Source organism: Trachypithecus francoisi, unplaced genomic scaffold, assembly GCF_009764315.1.
Source record: "Trachypithecus francoisi isolate TF-2019V2 unplaced genomic scaffold, Tfra_2.0 Lachesis_group17, whole genome shotgun sequence".
NCBI classification, from domain to species: Eukaryota; Metazoa; Chordata; class Mammalia; order Primates; family Cercopithecidae; genus Trachypithecus; species Trachypithecus francoisi.
Window position 1 is genome coordinate 44,528,619 of NW_022681462.1, and position 19,479 is coordinate 44,548,097.

Here is a 19,479-nt window from a genome sequence, read left to right on the forward strand (position 1 = left end):
CCTCCTAAGAACTTTACACTTCTAGAGAATTCCAAACTCTTAAAATCCTTTGCTAGCATAGAAAAGGATCTGATACTTCTGTCTATTCATCAGAAGGGTGTGAGCTCTGCGTTTGCATACAGGCATACTTAATTTTGTTGTACTTCACCTTTATTGTGGTTCACAGATACTGCGTCTTTTACAAATTGAAGATTTGTGGCAACCCTGCATCTTGTGAAAAATATAATTTGCATTTTTCAAACTTTTCTGTTACTATTATTATATCTGTCATGGTGATCTGCGATCAGTTATTTTTATTTATTTATTTGTTTGTTTGTTTATTTATTTTAGAGACAGGGTCTCACCCTGTTGCCCAGACTGGAGTGCAGTGGTGTGATCATAGCTCAATGCAGCCTCCAACTGCTAGGTTCATGTGATCCTCCTGCCTCAGCTTCTCGAGTTGCTAGGACTACAAGCGCCTGCCACCACACCTGGCTGGTTTACTTTTATTTTTACTCTTTTTGTAGAAACAGGGTCTTGTTATGTTGCCCGGGCTGGTTTGAAACTTCTGCCCTCAAGCAATCCTCCAGCCTCAGCTTCCCAAAGTGCTGGGATTACAAGAGTGAGCCATCGTGCCTGGCCAATAATCTCTGATGTTACTATTGTAATTGTTTCAGGATGCCAAGAACCACACCCACGTAAGACAGCAAACCTAACTGATAAATGTGTGTGTTCTGACTGCTCCACTGACTGGCTGATCCCCCCATCTCTTCCTCTCCTTGGATCGCTCTCCATTTCCTGAGACATAACAATACTGATATTAGGCCAATTAATAACCTTAAAATGTCCTCTAAGTGTCCAGGTGAAAGAAAGAGTCTCACATCTCTCACTTTAAATGAAAAGCTAGAAGTGATTGGGTAATTTAGCATGTCCAAAGCCAAGAAAAGCTGAAGGTTAGGACTCTTGCGCCAAACTACGAAGTTGTGAAAGTAAAAGAAAAGTTCTTAAAGGAAATTAGAAGTGCTACTCCAGAGAATACACAAATGATAAGAAAACACAGCAGCCTTATTGCTGATAAGGAGAAAGTTTTAATGGTATTGATAGATCAAATCAGCCACAATATTCCTTTAAGCCAAAGCCTAATCCAAAGCAAGGCCCTAACTCTCTTCAATTCTAAGAAGGCTAAGGAAGCTGCAGAAGGAAAGGTTGAAGATAGCAGAGGTTGGTTCATGAGGTTTTAGGAAAGAAATCATCTCCATAACATAAAAGTGCAAGATGAAGCAGCAAGTGCTGGTGCAGAAGCTGCAGTAAGTTATCCAGAAGACTGAGGTAAGACCACTGATGAAGTGACTACACTACACAACAGATTTCCAATGTAGATGAAACAGCCTTCTTCTGGAAGACCATGCCATCTTAGGCTCCACATCTGATTCTAGTTCATTTGCAATTTCCTCCACATCTGCAGTTACTTCCTCCATTGAAGTCTTAAACCCCTCAAAGTCATTCATGAGGATTGGAATCAACTTTTTCCAAACTCCTGTTAATGTTGACATTTTAACCTTCTCCCATGAATTATAAAGTATATATGGAGAAGCAAATTGACTTGAAAGTTGAAATTACGTTTTGGTTCACAGGCTGCAGAATGGATGTTATGTTATCGGGCATGGAAACATTAATCTTGTACATCTCCATTAGAGCTCTTTGGTCACTGGGTGCACTGTTAATAAGTGGTAATGTTTTCAGAAAAGTCTGTTTTATCTGAGCAGTAGGTCTCAACAGCAGGCTTAAAGTATTCAGGAAATGATGCTGTAAACAGACGTGCTGTCATACAGGCTTTGTTCTTCCATTTACAGAGTACAGGTAGGGGAGATTTAGCATAATTCTTAAGGGCCCTAAGATTTTCAGAATGGTAAATGAGCATTGCCAGCTCCATTAAACTCTAACAGAGAGTCAGCCTGTCCTTTGAAGCTTTGAAGCCAGGCCTTGATGTCTCCTCCCTAGCTCCTCTCTAGCTATGAAAACCTAGAAAGTTTAGCCTTCTAGATGCCATTAAGAAAGTTCATAATTCAAAAAAAAAAAAAGTTCATAATTCATGGGAGAAAGTCAGTTGGTACTCACAAAATAACTTGTTAGGATTTTGAATAGGATTTCCATTGTATTTATAGATCAAGTTGGGAAGAATAGACATCTTAACAATATTGAGTCTTCCTATCTATGAACATGGAATCTACAGTAATGTTCCCTCTTTCGTTTTTGGTATTAGCAATTTGTGCCTTCTCTCGTTTTTTTTTGTTTTGTTTTGTTTTTGTTTTTTTTTCCCTTTTAAGTTAGCCTGGCTGGAAGCTTATTAATTTTATTGATATTTTCAAAGAAATAGCTTTTGGTTTTGTTGACTTCCTTTTTTCTACTTCATTGATTTCTGGTCTTTAAATTTTTTTCTTTTGCTTTGGATTTGTTTCTTATGTCTGGTCTCCAAGACCAGACATATTGCTAACATATTGCTTTTCCCATTATTTAAAAACAAATGTTTTCAAATAAAAGGTCTCACATATTTGTTACTAAACCACCCTGCTAGTGCGTAACATATACACAAAGAGAAAAACGATTTTCCCAGTAAAACATATCTGACTTTGCCACCAGCTCAACCACATGCCTATGTACTCGTAACATTTTTAGTTGCACTGCACCTGGAGAATAGATATAGTCCACCACACTGCTGAAAATAAAAATTTTCTATTTTACATCGTTTACTCTAGAAAAATTTCTTTTGTTATTCCAATAAATTTGGAGGTTGGAAGAGAGGAGGTAAACTCAAGGACTCTAGTTACAACTATAATATGGGTAAAAATCTACTATTGCAAATTCCCTGTCACTCCCCTTCAACTAACAGAGCTCTAGTCACAACAATGATAGTGGCTTACTCAGATCTCCCTAACTCCATTTCTTTTTTGATCTATAAAATGGTAACAATTAAAAAACCCATCACAAAGTTATTATGAGGATTAAATAATAATAATACACTAAAAACTTAGCCTGGCCAAAATATATTTTTCTGTTAGAAAGCTAATCTTGTATTTCTGGAATGTATGTTATCCTACTTAATCATGGATTAATGTTTCTGTCATATGCAGTTGGTATTAATTTCTCCATAATTCTTTTAAGACTTTTAAATCTTATTCTTTCTCATTTTGCCAACTGTTTGATACTAGGTTCATGCTAACTGCATAAAATGCATTTGATTTTTCTACATTCTGGGACAGTTTAAATAACTTTAAATATTTCATGTTGAAATTTTAAAACAATCCACTTGTAAAACACCTGGACTTGCAGCCATTTAAAAAAATAATTCTTGGCCAGGCACGGTGGCTCAAGCCTGTAATCCCAGCACTTTGGGAGGCCGAGACGGGCGGATCACAAGGTCAGGAGATCGAGACCATCCTGGCTAACATGGTGAAACCCCGTCTCTACTAAAAAATATGAAAAACTAGCCGGGCGAGGTGGCGGGCACCTGTAGTCCCAGCTACTCGGGAGGCTGAGGCAGAAGAATGGCATAAACCCGGGAGGCGGAGCTTGCCGTGAGCTGAGATCCGGCCACTGCACTCCAGCCTGGGCGACAGAGCGAGACTCGGTCTCAAAAAAAAAAAAAAAAAATAATAATAATAATAATAATAATAATTCTTTGATAATTTTATAAAAGACTGTAGGCTAGGAGCACTGGCTCATGCTTGTAATCCCAGCATTCTGGAAGGCTGAGGCAGGCAGACTGCTCAAGTTCAGGAGTTCAAGACCAGCCTAGGCAACATGGCAAAACTCTGTCTCTACAAAAAAATTAAATAAATAAATGACTGCAATGGTTTGCTAGTGCAGATTTCTTAAGCCAATTTTGATCTTTCCCTAGAGAATAGTCCATTTCATTCAGATTTTCAATTTTATTAGCACATGACCATAAAGAACAAATAATTTTTAAAACCTCCTTTATCCTAAATATTTTTGTTCTTTTCATGTTCCTGTCATTCTAGTTTTTGCTATATCTATTTCATTTTTCTTTTTCAGTGTTTTGAGAATATTTATGTGATTTTTATTTTAATAGTTTCCTTGATATTTTCCAAAAAGATTCTTTATCTTACATGTTTCTAACAGTGAAATGGAACACTTCGACTCTTTCTGATGATAATGTAGAATACTGTACTTAACAGCTCCTCTTTCATCTCTACCTCAATCTCAAGGCCCCATCAATTCTTAGTTTTTGTTAACAAAAGCTAAGATAGTCTTACCCAGATACTCACTGCTAACATATTGCTTTTCCCATTATATAGAAACAAATGTTTTCAAATAAAAGGTCTCACATATTTGTTACTAAACCACCCTGCTAGTGCATAACATATACACAAAGAGAAAAACGATTTTCCCAATAAAACATATCTGACGGTCCAGATAGTGGTGACATTTTCAGTCTGATATGGTAAGATGACAGTGACCTTGATACAGCATAAATATGTGTGCCATCTCATTTGCAATTGCTTACAGACCCAGCGTGGTTCCTCTCCAGTGTCTCCTCTTGGAACTGTACCTGATTTTATCATCAGTTTTCATCTGAATACAATGGGGAATGAGACAATTTTGCTTTCGTTTCTTGGCCTAAAATCACTTGACCCTGAAAGACTTATGAAGACAGGGTGAAAAATGGAGTCAACTGTACATATCATGATGATGGAGGAAGGAAGAGCGAGGGGCTGCTTTTTCCATTATTTATCCTTTTGAGGAATTTAACATCTCACTGCATCTTATAAACAGTTACAACAATTATTTAATGTTTAAGTTGTTTCAGTGTTCCGTGCTTTTGATATGAGGTTGATTTAATAAACTGTTTTCTTTCTTTTCTTTTTTTTTTTTTTGAGACGGACTCTCGCTCTGTCGCCCAGGCTGGAGTGCAGTGGCCGGATCTCAGCTCACTGCAAGCTCCGCCTCCCGGGTTTACGCCATTCTCCTGCCTCAGCCTCCCGAGTAGCTGGGACTACAAACGCCCGCCACCTCGCCCGGCTAGTTTTTTATATTTTTTAGTAGAGACGGGGTTTCACCAGGTTAGCCAGGATGGTCTCGATCTCCTGACCTTGTGATCCGCCCGTCTCGGCCTCCCAAAGTGCTGGGATTACAGGCTTGAGCCACCGCGCCCGGCCAATAAACTGTTTTCTTTCATCTCTAAGTTGATTAATCTTTAAGTCATTGCTTTCTCCAGAACAGTACGTAAGTGGTATCATATCTCAACGCCTGAATGTCTGAAGATGTCTTTCCATTGTCCCCACTTATGAAAGGTATCTTCACTAGGGATAAAGTCTTGGATTAAAAATCTTCTCCTCTAGAGCTCCCTATTACCTTCCAGCATTCTATAAGGCTAGCCTGGTTTTTCCTTTCTTGTAAGTAACTGGCTTTTGTTTGTGCTTTTATCCTTATAAATTAACATTTGGCCAGGATGCATCTAATTATAGAACTCTTTTCTCATAGGCTTTTCTGGAACATGATGAGCCCTTTCAATCTGTACATGCAGCTCTTTCTTTGGCCGCCAGAATCTTTATTCAACTATATTTCTGAATATTGCTTCCGCTCCATTTGTTCTGTTCTCTTCTTCAGAAACACCAAATGCCGCCCTGCAGAAGTGCCAGGCTCTGTCCTAGAATCTGCCATCCACTCTCATGAGTACAATCCCTATGTACTCTGAGTTCTGAGAGAACTTCTTGTTTGTTCCTGTCATGCTAATCCTATTTTATGAAGTCTTGATGTTATTTTTTGTTTCTAATGTGCACTTTGGCTTCTGTATTTTTATTTTACTTACTTATTTTTATTTTTTTGAGACAGAATCTCACTTTGTTGCCCAGGCTGGAGTGCAATGGCACAATCTTGGCTCACTGGAACCTCTGCCACCCAGGTTCAAGTGATTCTCCTGCCTCAGCCTCCCGAGTAGCTGGGATCACAGGCACCTACCACTGCCCGGCTAATTTTGTATTTTTAGTAAAGACGGGGTTTTCACCATGTTGGCCAGGCTGGTCTTGAACTCCTGACCTTTGGTGATCTGCCCACCTCAGCCTCCCAAAGTTCTGGGATTATAGGCGTGAGCCACCGCGCCTGGGCTTCTGCATTTGTAAGTTTCTGTGGTTCCACCATTCTCACTTTGGCCTGTTCTTTCATTATGGCTTTCTGTTTCTACTTCAAAAATGGCACATTTTCTGGTATTTTTTTGAAGAGGCCCAGTCGTTTCTTGAAAATTTCTTCTAACTCCTGAAACTGAGATTATACACTGATCATATATGATTTTATGACTTTTTAACACAATGTTCCTCAGTATCTTGTCCTAAGTCTCAAGTTTTACCACCTTTACTTCACCCAGACCTCTGGCCACTTTACTCATCTTTGGCTATACCAAGAGATATTTCTGGTAACAGGACTATTATTTTTGTTTACCTTTCGATGTTTAAAAAATGTCTTGCCTTGTATTACATGCTCCAGTAATAATTATTTTGAAAACAAAAAAAGTTTTTAAACCTGTGAACAGCACAATAAAAAACAACTTTTTCTATCCCACAAAGAGCACAATAAAAAAAAATCATTTGTTAATCTAGGATACAGTGTATAGAAAAGTTATGGTATCAAGACAATAGTTTAAAGATATATACTTTTGCTTTCAAAAGGAAGGATTCTAATATATTAAGAAAATAGAAAGACAGTATTATTTAACCTGTTCTCACATAAGCACCGATTTTATTCCAAATAATCACATAATTAAGAAAGAAATTTCCTAATATATTTTTACAAAAAGTAACTTCAGTGTCATACATTCTAGAAATGTCATCTTGTACATTAGCACTACCTTACTTGAACTGAAACATTCCAAAAGTTCCAATACCTTCTACAGATTTCATTTTTAAAGTTCAAAAAAAGTACTTATTTTTCATGATAAATGATGCTACTGATAACTTTCCTTGGTAGAATTGTAGTTACTTTGGTAATTTCTACATGTTTATAAATAAGCACCACATATACTATATTAAAAAATTAGCCAGTCTAATGGCTTGCACTGGAGACCAGGGAGTTACATTTTGTTAAACCCAAATTGAACAGAGTTGAATTTAGATTAATACAGAGAAATGCATGCTCTGGATTTGTTGTCCTTTGTATTTCTTGAAGCATCAGATGAATTGTAAAAAGTTCAAAGAGCTTCTTATTACTCCTGTTAAAAAAATGAATATATTATTTAATTACACATACTTAAGAGAGTTTATCTGCAATGACACGAAAGATAATTTATGTGTAAACATGAGGAAACAGCATCTGTTTTTAAAAACAGTGGAGAAAATAGGCAACTAGGCCGGGCGCGGTGGCTCAAGCCTGTAATCCCAGCACTTTGGGAGGCCGAGACGGGTGGATCACGAGGTCAGGAGATCGAGACCATCCTGGCTAACACAGTGAAACCCCGTCTCTACTTAAAAATACAAAAAAAAAAAAAACTAGCCGGGCGACGAGGCGGCCGCCTGTAGTCCCAGCTACTCGGGAGGCTGAGGCAGGAGAATGGCGTAAACCCGGGAGGCGGAGCTTGCAGTGAGCTGAGATCCGGCCACTGCACTCCAGCCTGGGTGGCAGAGCAAGACTCCGTCTCAAAAAAAAAAAAAAACAAAAAACAAACAAACAAAAAAAAGAAAATAGGCGACTAAAATATTAAGATGCTGAAACAAACAAAATAGGTTTTAGGAGATAAACCTGAAGCAGAAAACCACTGGGGGAAAAAAAGGAAACTTTTTCTTCATTTGAGACAAGGTCTTGTTCTGGCACCCAGGTGGAGTGCAGTGGCATGAACACAACTTACTGCAGCCTCAACCTCCCCAGCTCAAGCAATCCTCCCACCTCAGCCTCCCAAGTAGCCAGAACTACAGGTACACACCACCAAACCTGGCTAATTTTGTTTATTTTTTGTAGAGACATGGTGTCACTATGTTGCTAAGGCTGGTCTTGAACTTCTGGGCTCAAGCAATCCTCCTTCCTTGGCCTCCCAAGGTGCTGAGACTATAGATGTGAACCACTGTGCCCAGCCTGGAACCATTTTATAATTCTGAAAACTGCACCCTATTCACTATTAGCGTGAGAATTTTTTTTTCACTGCTGGCAAAGCAAACATTTGATCATGCTATTTTGAGTAAGCAGGCCTTTTTAAAGTGGCAGAATATTGGTCCATCTTTTGACTTGGTTACAGAATACTTGTTCAACCATCCTCTTTCTAATGACCTGTCAGTAATTTCATTTCAATCATTAAGAATTTATGTGTCTTATTTCCTTGTCTAGCTATTTTTACCTCTTGAGAGAATTTGTCAAATAACCTTATGTACTATCCTAATACAAAAGGATTTACATCTTTTGTGGTCTTAAAGATCTTTTTATTTTCACCTGTGGTATTAGAGAATACCAGTATGCAAGGATTTATTCTGATATTATTACTTGGTTGCTAAAAACTGCTCTTACTTTTATATGATTTATTTCAAGTTCACTTACCTGAAATGAGCTATAGAAACAAGTAGATGTTCTGAGATCAGAACTCTAATTCTAGTCTGCCACTAAATATGTGGTCTTAGATCAGCCTTAGTATTCATGAATCTTAATTTTCTACATCTGTATAATGGAAATTTTTATTTAATAATGAAAGCTTAAGTAGCATGGGATTCAGAAAGGTCTAAATCAAGCTTGTCCAACCTGCAGCCCACGGGCTGCAAGCGGCCCAGGACGGCTTTGAATGCCGCCCAACACAAATTTGTAAACTTTCTGAAAATACTACGAGGTTTTGTTTTGTTTTTAGCACATCAGCTATCACTAGTGTTAGTGTATTCATGTGTGGCCCAAGGCAATTCTTCTTCATCCAGTGTGGCCCAGGGAAGCCAAAAGATTAAACACTCCTGGTCTAAATGATCACAGTAAGGTATTTTTCAATAAAAAATGTTAGCAATAAGAAATTCTTACTTGATTTTGGAAAGTTTCTGTAAAATAATACTGAGTTTTTCTAGTATTTGAAGATCAAGCTTAGGGGCTCGAAGCAGCACAGAGCAAGTACGAAAAAATGAAGAGTTGCTACAGGCTTCCAGGAAAGGCTGCAAGGATTCTGCAAAACAAATCAACAGTGCTTTACCTTTAGGGAGCAGCTAAAAAGGAAATTAAAAACATATTAAAATCAGAACTATGTGAGGCATTTATAAATATTCATTTAGATTTTCATTCTTTTCATACTTAAATTTTTGAGTGAAAATATCATTTGAAAAATTAAAACATCTACTGGCTCTTATTCAACAATGCAAACAAAAGATAAGATTATTTACCCTAATATTAAATTCCTAATAGGCAAAATCTAGAAGAAATCCCATGTTTGAAAGAAAGGAGGAAAGCCATTTCTTCAGTAAGTTCATAATAAGTTAAGTTTAAATACTGTAATTAGCAACAAGAAATTCTGCTTAAGTAGTAAGTTTAAAAAAAAAAAATCAAAGAGCCCCCAAATTGGTGAATTTCACTTGAATATTAATGACAATTTACATAGTCACTGGATAAGGAAGAACCTTTGGAGCATGAAAGCAAAAAGGGAAAAATTCATTTAAAAAAAAAGACTAGTCTCACATTTAATTTATATGAGACTCTGGACTTTTACGTTGGAAGCTATTACAAGACTTGCGGGGCTATTTAGATGAAATGAATTATTTTGTTTATGAGAAGGACATGAGATGTGCGGGCCTGCAGGCAGAATGCTATAGTCAGAATACTTGCCCCCCTAAAACTCATGCTAAATTTAATTGCCATTGTAATAGTATTAAGAGGGGGGACCTTTAAGAAGAGGTGATAAGGCCATGAGGCTCCACCCTCATGTGTGAGTGCAGCCCCCTCTTGCTCTCTCTTGCCCTCTTGTCTTCTGCCAGGTGATGATGCAACAAGAAGCCCTCCAAGATGCCGGCACCTTGATACTGGATTTCCCAGCCTCTAGAATATAAGCCATTAAGCTTCTGTTCATTATAACATACCCAGTCTCAGGTATTCTGCTATAGTAGGATAAAACAGACTAAGTGGTATATGCTAGGAATGGAGCACTGGAGACAATGGTTATGTGCCCTTTGCATGCAACTATGTGGTAAAAGTAGGGTAACCAAACGCATTACTTTCACAATAATAGTCCAACAAAAGCATGGTCTAAACATAGTTTACCGAGTTATGTGTGTGTGCGTCTTTGTGTATGTGTGTTTGTGTGTGTGTGTGTGTGTGTGAGAGAGAGAGAGAGAGAGAGCCTGACAGAGAGAGCCTGAGTCCACGTGAGAGAGTGTTACACAGAATCTTCCTAAAGACTAAAAACTTAGGTTACAGATACAGCACACATAATCTACAAATAGAGCTAAAAATAAATCAACTGAAATTTCAAGCAGCCTCATTAAACAACCATACACAGTTTTAGTTCAGGTCCTGAGACATGATTCATATGAACTGTAAACAAGAAAGTTAACTATTGTATAGCTAACAGAATTCAAACTAGTGCGTAAAGAACAACCTAAATCAGCTGGGCACGGTGGCTCACACCTGTGATCCCAGCACTCTGGGAGGCCGAGGCAGGTGGATCACCTGAGGGCAGGAGTTTGAGACCAGCCTGCCCAAAATGGCAAAACCCCATCTCTACTAAAAACATAAAAAATCAGCCGGGGCTGGTGGCGGGCGCCTATAATCCCAGCTACTCGGGAGGCTGAGGCAGGAGAATTGCTTGAACCTGCAAGGCAGAGGTTGCAGTGAGCCGAGATCGTGCCACTACACTCCAGCCCGGGCAACATGAGCAAAACTCCATCTCAAAAAAAAAAACAACGTAAATCATTACCAGAAAGTTAACTGAGGGGTTCTTAACATATGTACAATCTACAGTATCAATGTTTTCAATCAAAAAGCCCAGAAAGCACACAAGAAAATTATAATCATTTTTCTGCATACTGCAAAAGCATGAAAGAGAACACATCTTACTTTATTTTACTGTACTTTTATCTAAATCAAGTCTTTGGCACACATTTAAGGGTTATTACACGAAGCCCCAAATAGAATCCCAAGCCAAATAAAAGTAAACTTCCTTATATGACCTCTGCAATGGAAAAAAACCCAACATCCCCCAAACATTTTAATATATCAGAATTATTTTAAAAGTGAAGCCTGTACAGGTCTTTTAGAAGTAAAAGAGGTCCAGCCGGGCGCGGTGGCTCACACCTGTAATCCCAGCACTTTGGGAGGCCGAGGTGGGCAGATCACGAGGTCAGGGGATTGAGACCATCCTGGCTAATACTGTGAAACCCCGTCTCTTCTAAAAATACAAAAAATTAGCCAGGCGTGGTGGTAGACGCCTGTAGTCCCAGCTACTCGGGAAGCTGAAGAAGGAGAATGGTGTGAACCCAGAAGGCGGAGCTTGCAGTGAGCCCAGATCATGCCACTGCACTCCAGCCTGGGAGACAGAGCAAGAATCTATCTCAAAAAAAAAAAAAAAAAAAAAAAGGAAGTAAAAGAGGTTCACTGGTTTGGTTTCCAATTTCTCTTTTAAAGCTGTGAGGCAGATGTAAAATATAGTAGAGAAAAAGTTCATTCTGTAGATGAGACAGGCTAACTATAAAATAAGAAACATTGTGGTTTTAACATTTTTTCAATACTACAATGTTCAAATGGATTACATCCTTTCAAGTTTAGAATTTTGACCTGAATACACTTGGTGTTATGAACTGAACATTTCTGTCCCCGTCTAAATTCCTATGTTGAAAGCCTAATCCCACTGTAATAATTATGGTGGGAGGGGGCCTACAGCAGATAATTACAGCGTTAAGAGTAGAACCGTCATGAATGAGTTTAGTGCTGGTTCTAATCTGAATGTCCCCCTCAAACTTCCTATGTTAAAACTCCCAAGGTGATGGTTTTTGGAGGAGGGGACTTTGGGAGGCAGTTAGGTCATGAAGGCTCCACCCTCATGAATAAGATTAGTACCATTATGAGAGGTTTGAGGAAGCCTGTCTGCCCCTTCTGTGATGCCATAGCTAGAAGGTACCTGTTTGGACGAACGGAGGCAAGATGGCGCACTTCCGGGTTCTTCATCCCCCCCCAACTTTTCCCGCGCGCGCGAAAATGCAGCCGACGCCCGGGAAGGTGCAGACCAACTGGGCATGCGCCAGGTGACGTCAATCTGAAGAGACCAAGATTTACCTGGTCGCACCTGCGGAACGCCCCCGGACACGCCCGTGCCCCGCCTATCGCCCTCCCACTCCCAGAAAAGCCACTCCGGACCAGTTCCACGCGCGGACTTCCCAGCTTCCCCACTGCGGTCGGGACTGTCGGAATTCCGTCCGAGAGCAGCATGGAGAACTCTGTGGGCCTCACTTGCCGGAGGCCAACAGACCTCTCCTTACCCACCTTCTTCCCCTGAAGCTAGGTGACCAAAATAAACTTGCAGTTTTGCTCCTACCCTTGCCTAGTCGCTGGTTCCTTTGCGCCCGCTCTGGTGGTCTTAGAAAAACAAGTCAGTTGGTGCCGAAACCCGGGAGGAGACCCCTCCTCGGGGCCCCCAGGGTCTGGGGAGCCTCCTCCTCCTCCTTGCTCCACGCCGCAGACGGACCAGGACCTGAGACCCGCTTCCCTCACTCTCACGGCCTCTCTGGGGTAAGTGCCCTTGTCTCCTCTTTACCTCCCTCGGCCAGAAATCCTGCGCAGGTCCGGGGTCCATTTGGAGCCACCAAGTGGCTCGGGAGCCACCACGTGGCTCGGGAGACCCGTTCAGGACGGAGACGTCCGCCTGAAGGTAATCTCCACTTAGGCTTCAAGAGCCTCTCGTCTGTCTCTGCTGGTTCCAAAGGACGCTTTGAAGCCAGGCAGGGATCCATTCCCATGTCCATTGGGTCCATTGTGTCGGTAAAGAGGAAACAAATGGGAAACCCCCAGTCCAAATTTCCAAGAGCACCCCCTTGGGGTGCCTCCTAGCCAATTTAAAAAACCTTACAGCTTGAACAAGACCTTAGGAGGAAGCGGTTAATTTTCCTTTCCACTGTGGCGTGGCCCCGATACAAACTAGACAATCAGTCTCAGTGGCCACCGGAGGGCACCCTAGATCGCAATGTTCTGACCGACCTCAGCAATTTCTGCCAGCGGTTAGGCAAGTGGTCTGAAATTACGTACATACAAGGCTTTTGGGCCTTACGCTCTCGTCCCGACCTGTGTAGCCGGTGCTCTTCGGCCCAAGTTATGCTAGCCAAGGACGCCGGCTCACAGGAACCCGAAAAAGAGGAGTCTTCATTCCTTTCTGTTCAGCCGGAGGATCTAGGGTTTCCCTCACTTCCGCCCTATACTTCTCCTCCCTCCGCCCGGACTCCTCCTTCCTCTTCCTTATCTACTAGTAATCCACTCAGTCCCGTGCTTCCTTCGGGGCACCCAACTGGCTGTCTTGAGTCTCCTGTCTCTGCACACACCCGCTCTAAGTGCCCTGCTGATGCCTCCACTCCTGCCCCACACCCTCCTACAGTGTTAGCGCCTTTGCGAGAGGTGGCTGGGGCGGAGGGGGTAGTCAGAGTACATGTCCCTTTTTCATTGGCCGATCTTTCCAAAATTGAAAAGTGTTTAGGGGATTTCTCAGCTAATCCCACCGTTTACATAAAGGAATTTAGATATCTTTGTCAGGCTTATGACTTAACTTGGCATGACTTCCAGGTTATCCTAACCTCCACCCTAAACCCTGAGGAGCAAGAGCGCATCGTAGCGGCCGCCAGGCAGCACGCCAACCAACTACATTTAACTGATGCCACCATCCCACTAGGGGAGCAAGCAGTCCCCTCGGCAGACCCAGACTGGAACTACCAAGCAAACCAGCCTGGGCGCCGTAGGCGAGACATAATGGTTCAGTGTTTGTTGGCTGGTATGCAAACAGCCTCAAACAAAACTGTGAATTTTAACAAATTAAAAGAAATTATACAAAATCCAGAAGAAAATCCAGCCGCATTCTTAAATAGGCTGACTGAGGTTCTAACCCAATATACCCGGTTAGATCCGGCCTCCCCCACAGGGGCCACCATTTTGGCGTCTTATTTCATTTCTCAATCAGCTCCTGACATTCGTAAGAAACTTCAAAAGGTAGAGGATGGTCCTCAGGCACCAATACAAGATCTGGTTAAATTAGCCTTTAAGGTCTATAACTCCAGAGAGGAGACGGCTGAGGCAGTGCGACAGGCACGCCTCAAACAGAAGGCCCAACTCCTAGCAGCGGCTTTACAGCCCAGTCGTAACCCCAGGCCAGAGAGTACACACTCCGCAGACTCCAAGGCTACGAAAGGAGCCTGCTATAAGTGCGGCAAGGCAGGACACTATGCCAACAGGTGTCCGCAAGGTCCCCGAGCCCCAACGCAGCCTTGCTATAAGTGCAAGGCGTCAGGACATTGGGCCAATGAATGTCCTAAGCCTCGTCCACCAGCAACCCCCTGCCCTGCTTGCCAGCAGGGAGGACACTGGAAGTCTGATTGCCCCACCCTGAGAACAGGTGCTGCGTCTCCACGTGACCCCCTTTCCCAGGATCCTGGGAGCTCCTTCCAGCTCCTACATCTGGACGACAATGACAACTGAAGGTGCCAAGACTCGGGGACCCCCATCACCCTCGCAGAGCCGCAGGTAACTCTCCTGGTAGCGGGTAAGACTATTAATTTTTTAATCAACAGCGAGGCTACCTATTCTGTTTTGCCGTCCTTCTCTGGACCTAGCCTTCCATCCAATATCTCTATAGTAGGAGTAAGCGGAAAGCCATCCACCCCACGAAAAACTCCACTCCTCAGTTGCTGCCTGGCCAACAACTACTCTGCACACTCATTCCTCATTCCCAGCTAAAGAGGGCCCCCACCGGGAACAATCAGTGGACATCAGTTCAACTTTCCCCCACTCGCCTCAAACTTACAAAACTTTCTTAACTAGTTCATGCTCTCTGACCCCTGGCGCTTAGCTCGCTTTCTCACCATCTTCTACATAAACCTATCAGACTTTCAATACATAACCCCAGACCCAGATCTACCTCCAGACAATAGTCCAGAGCAGTGGTTCTCCCATCTCCTAACCTTCATTGAACATCTCCAGTGGCAAGGGACACTCCGTGACTACATGGAAAATGAAGTCTCATTTTATACTTATATTGCTGTTTCACTCATTCACTCAGACCTTTGCTAGTCCGCCTACTGTATGGCAATTTTTTTCTCATCACTGAAACTTGGCCACAAGACAGCTGAACACACTCAGTAGTACATAGCTCTGCCAGTTGCCTTCCTTAAGGCTATCAAACTTCTCTCCACACAATAGAGACCCCTTTCTCATGGCTCGCACTTATCTGCCAAAGGCTAGACTTAACCTACACTGTGAATATAACCAATCTCTCCCACTGCTTCCTCTGTGAGGCTTTAGAAGGCCCCCACCTAGTGGCAGCCCCCTGCCCATGGCCTTCAACACAACTGGTCAAACATCCCACAATTCACTTACACTCCAGGCGTCACTATACCAGAAATCCAAACTGCCCAATCCTTCCTTTCCGTTATTCAACTCCAAATTCATCCTGAGGTAATCATATTCAGGCACCAATGGAGGCCACACAGCCCCCATTGAAGGCTATTTCTCGTCCAAACTGCCCAATCCTTCCTTTCCGTTATTCAACTCCAAATTCATCCTGAGGTAATCATGCTCAGGCACCCAATGGAGGCCACACAGCCCCCATTGAAGGCTATTTCTCGTCCAAACTGCCCAATCCTTCCTTTCCGTTATTCAACTCCAAATTCATCCTGAGGTAATCATGCTCAGGCACCCAATGGAGGCCACACAGCCCCCATTGAAGGCTATTTCTCGTGCAACTGATCTCTCTCTAAAACTCTTAACCATACAGCCATTAACTGATCCCTCTATGTCCCCGTGTCCTTGGTCCCCAGTCTAACTTTATACAGCCAGGCAGAAGTAGCAGAGCTTTTCCAGCAACTTTCCATGCCACTACGACACCCCCGTAAAAAAAAAAAAAAAAAAACGGGCTGTTTTCCTCCCTCTAGTTATTGGAATCAGCTGAAAGCCTGGCCTCCCTGCAGCACCGAACTACCTCAATAGCCTAAGTAGCTGCCCAAAACAGGCGAGCCCTAGACTTGCTTATAGCTGAAAAAGGAGGCACTTGTCTCTTCCTTGGAGAAGAGTGCTATTATGTTAGCAAGTCAGGCCTAGTAGACACTAGCATTCAAACCCTCAATAAAATAAAATAAAAAACTGAGATATAAAACCTTAACACCCCAACCTTGCCGGGACCTTCCTTCTGGGTTTTGCCCATATTCCGACAAATGCTTCCATAGCTCGTTCCTATACTAATACTGTGCCTTATTTTATTCTTCATCTGTACGTCCAAATGCCAACCATGGGCCCCGACCTTAACGACGCCCCTTAACAGCAGGAAGTAGCCAGACAGACCACGGCGCCCCTTTATCACTATTACCAATAAAAGGTTGGACTGTTTGGACGAACGGAGGCAAGATGGCGCACTTCCGGGTTCTTCATCCCCCCCAACTTTTCCCGCGCGCGCGAAAATGCAGCCGACGCCCGGAAGGTGCAGACCAACTGGGCATGCGCCAGGTGACGTCAATCTGAAGAGACCAAGATTTACCTGGTCGCACCTGCGGAACGCCCCCGGACACGCCCGTGCCCCGCCTATCGCCCTCCCACTCCCAGAAAAGCCGCTCCGGACCAGTTCCACGCGCGGACTTCCCAGCTTCCCCACTGCGGTCGGGACTGTCGGAATTCCGTCCGAGAGCAGCATGGAGAACTCTGTGGGCCTCACTTGCCGGAGGCCAACAGACCTCTCCTTACCCACCTTCTTCCCCTGAAGCTAGGTGACCAAAATAAACTTGCAGTTTTGCTCCTACCCTTGCCTAGTCGCTGGTTCCTTTGCGCCCGCTCTGGTGGTCTTAGAAAAACAAGTCAGTACCATCTATGAGAAACAGGCCCTTATCGGATTGAATCTGCTGGTGCCTTGGTTTTAGGCTTCCCAGCCTCTAGAAATGTGAACGGTAAATTTGTTTATAAATTATCCAGTCTGAGAATTTTGTCATAGGAGCCTGAACATACTAAGACAGAAGTTGGTACCAGTAGCAGGAAGCTGCCGTAACAAATCCCTAAAAATGTGGAAGTAACTTTGGAACTGGATAATGGGTAGAGCCTGGAAGAGTATGGATGTGCATGCTAGAAAAAGCCTACACTGCTGTGGAAGGAGCATTAAGAGCGGTGAGGGCTCAAAAGAAAAGGAGAACTGTTGAGAAAGCTTTGATCTTCTTAGAGATTACCTTAGTGGTCACAATCAAAATGTTGGATGGTAAAGGCCACTCTAATGAGGTCTCAGAAAAAAACGAGAAACATGTTACTGGAAACAGAAGAAAAGGTGATCTTGTAATAAAGTGGCAAAGAACCTGGTGGGATTGTGCTTGTGTCCTAGCGCTCTGTGGAAGAAATTTGACAGTGATGAAACAGGATATTTAGTGGAAAAAATATCCAAGCAAAGTCTTGAGGGTGCTTTGTGGCTTGACTTACAGTAAAATGGGAGAAGATAGAAACAAATAAAAGATGAAATCTATAATCACAAGGGAAGCAGAATTTAAAGATTTGGAAAATTCTCATCCTAGCCATGTTGTAAAGAATGATACAGCATGTTGAGGAAAGAAACCAAAGGTGCGGTGCAAGCATCTGTTAAGGAAATTCGTGTGAATGGAAGGAAGCCAGGTGCTATTCATCGAGACAATGGGAGAAGGACTAGTAAGGTATTTCAGAGATGTCCAGAGTTGCCCAACCCATCACAGGCCCAGAACTCTGGGGCCTGTGGCAGAACAATTTCAAGGCTCTTCTCCCTAAGTTCTGGTGCAGTGCTCCTTGGTAACCTCCGCTGTTGTTCAAGTAGGCTTAGGTGCAGCTCAGATCACCCTTCTAGAAGGCACAGGTGATAAACCTTGGCATGGTGTTTGCACGGTGCCATCTCCACGGGTGTGCAAGTGCATGAGCTGTGATGGTGTGGCTGCCTCCACCTATATTCAAAGGATGCCAGAAAAGCATGAGTGTCCAGGCTGAGAGCTGTCATGGGGCAGGGCCACTGCGGAAAGCCCCCAGTAGAGTGATACGAAGTAGAGGTGTGAGGGCAGAGCCAACACAGGGAGCCTCCTCTAGGGCAATGCTCAGACATGCCACGGGATGGGGGCTGTCTCTGAAACCCTGGAAGGGTAGGACCTACCAGTGTGCAACTCCAGCCTAGGAGAGACATAAGATTCCAATCTGTGAGAGCTGCAGCATGGTCTGTGCCATGCAAAAAAACAGGGGCAGAGTCGCCCAGAACTTGAGGCTGGATATGGTCTGGATATTTGTGCCCTCCAAATCTCACATTGAAATGTAATCCCCAGTGTTGGTGGGGCCTGGTGGGAGGTGTTTGGATCACTAGGGTGGATTCCTCAATGAATAGCTCAGCATCATGCCCTTGGTGATAAATGAGTTCACATGCAATCCGCTTGTTAAAGAGGATGTGGCACCTCCTTCCTCTCTCCTGCTCCTGTTCTTCCATGTAACTTGTTGGCTTCTTGCTGACTTCTACCATGATTTTGAGTTTCCTGAGACCCTCACCAGAAGCAGATGGCAGCACCATGCTTCCTGTACAGCCTGCAGTACCATGAGACAAAATAAAACCTCTTTTCTTTATAAATTACCCAGTCTCAGGTATTCCTTTATAGCAACCTAAGTCCTACCCCAATGTGTCCAGAGGCAGGACATGGAATCAAAGATTATTCTTGAGCCTTAAGAGTTAATGCTGTTTATCTTGTTGGTTTTAGACGTGCTTGGGATTTATCTATCATTTCTTTCTTCCTATTTTTCCCTTTTGGAATGGAAATGTCTGTGCTATGGCTGTCCCACCACTGTGTTTTGAATGCACATAAACTGTTTCATTTCACAGGCTCACAGCTTGAGAACAACTGGCCTCATCCACATCTGATTTAAATGATATTAGGTTAAACTCTGGACTTTAGACTTCTTAGTTACGGAATGAACGTATTCTGCATATGAGAAGGACATAAATTTTGGGGGCCAATGGCAGAATGCTATGGTGGGGGGAGGAAGAGGAGGAGGGAGGAAGAGGAAATGATCACACTCTTCTCTGAATTCTCCCAGGCAACAATGAATGCCTGAAGACAACAGAGCAATGTTTATTTACCAAGTTCTGAACAAAAGCAAAAGAGATTAAAAACCACTCAGCCAAGATCTGGTTAAGTATAAAAGCCTCAGGCATTCTCAAACATGAAGTACCTCTTTAAATCGGTGGAGGGAAGTAGGGCAAAGTATGTGTGAGAGAGGGAAATTAAAAGATCATTCAAAATTAAGAACACAGACATGGAGAAGCCACAGTAAAAGGATTAGTCTTGAGCACTGAATATAATTAACTGTAAAACTAGA

The 19,479-nt window shown here is 42.8% G+C and overlaps 1 protein-coding gene across 8 annotated transcripts in view; it reads right to left on the reverse strand.

The window, feature by feature from the left end:
* Positions 1-6,700: 6,700 nt before the first annotated feature.
* CCDC138 (coiled-coil domain containing 138) overlaps positions 6,701-19,479 on the reverse strand; it is a 97,021-nt gene continuing 84,242 nt past the window's right edge. For 5 of the 8 annotated variants that reach the window (XM_033175519.1, XM_033175516.1, XM_033175511.1 and 2 more), the window contains 2 exons: positions 8,977-9,115; positions 6,701-7,201 (listed from right to left, as the gene is read on the reverse strand). In XM_033175519.1, coding sequence (XP_033031410.1) covers positions 7,036-7,201; positions 8,977-9,115 — 305 coding nt within the window. In that variant the 3' untranslated portion in view covers positions 6,701-7,035. The remainder of the gene's footprint in view (positions 7,202-8,976; positions 9,116-19,479) is intronic. The other 3 variants (XM_033175513.1, XM_033175512.1, XM_033175514.1) reach the window with 2 other exon arrangements.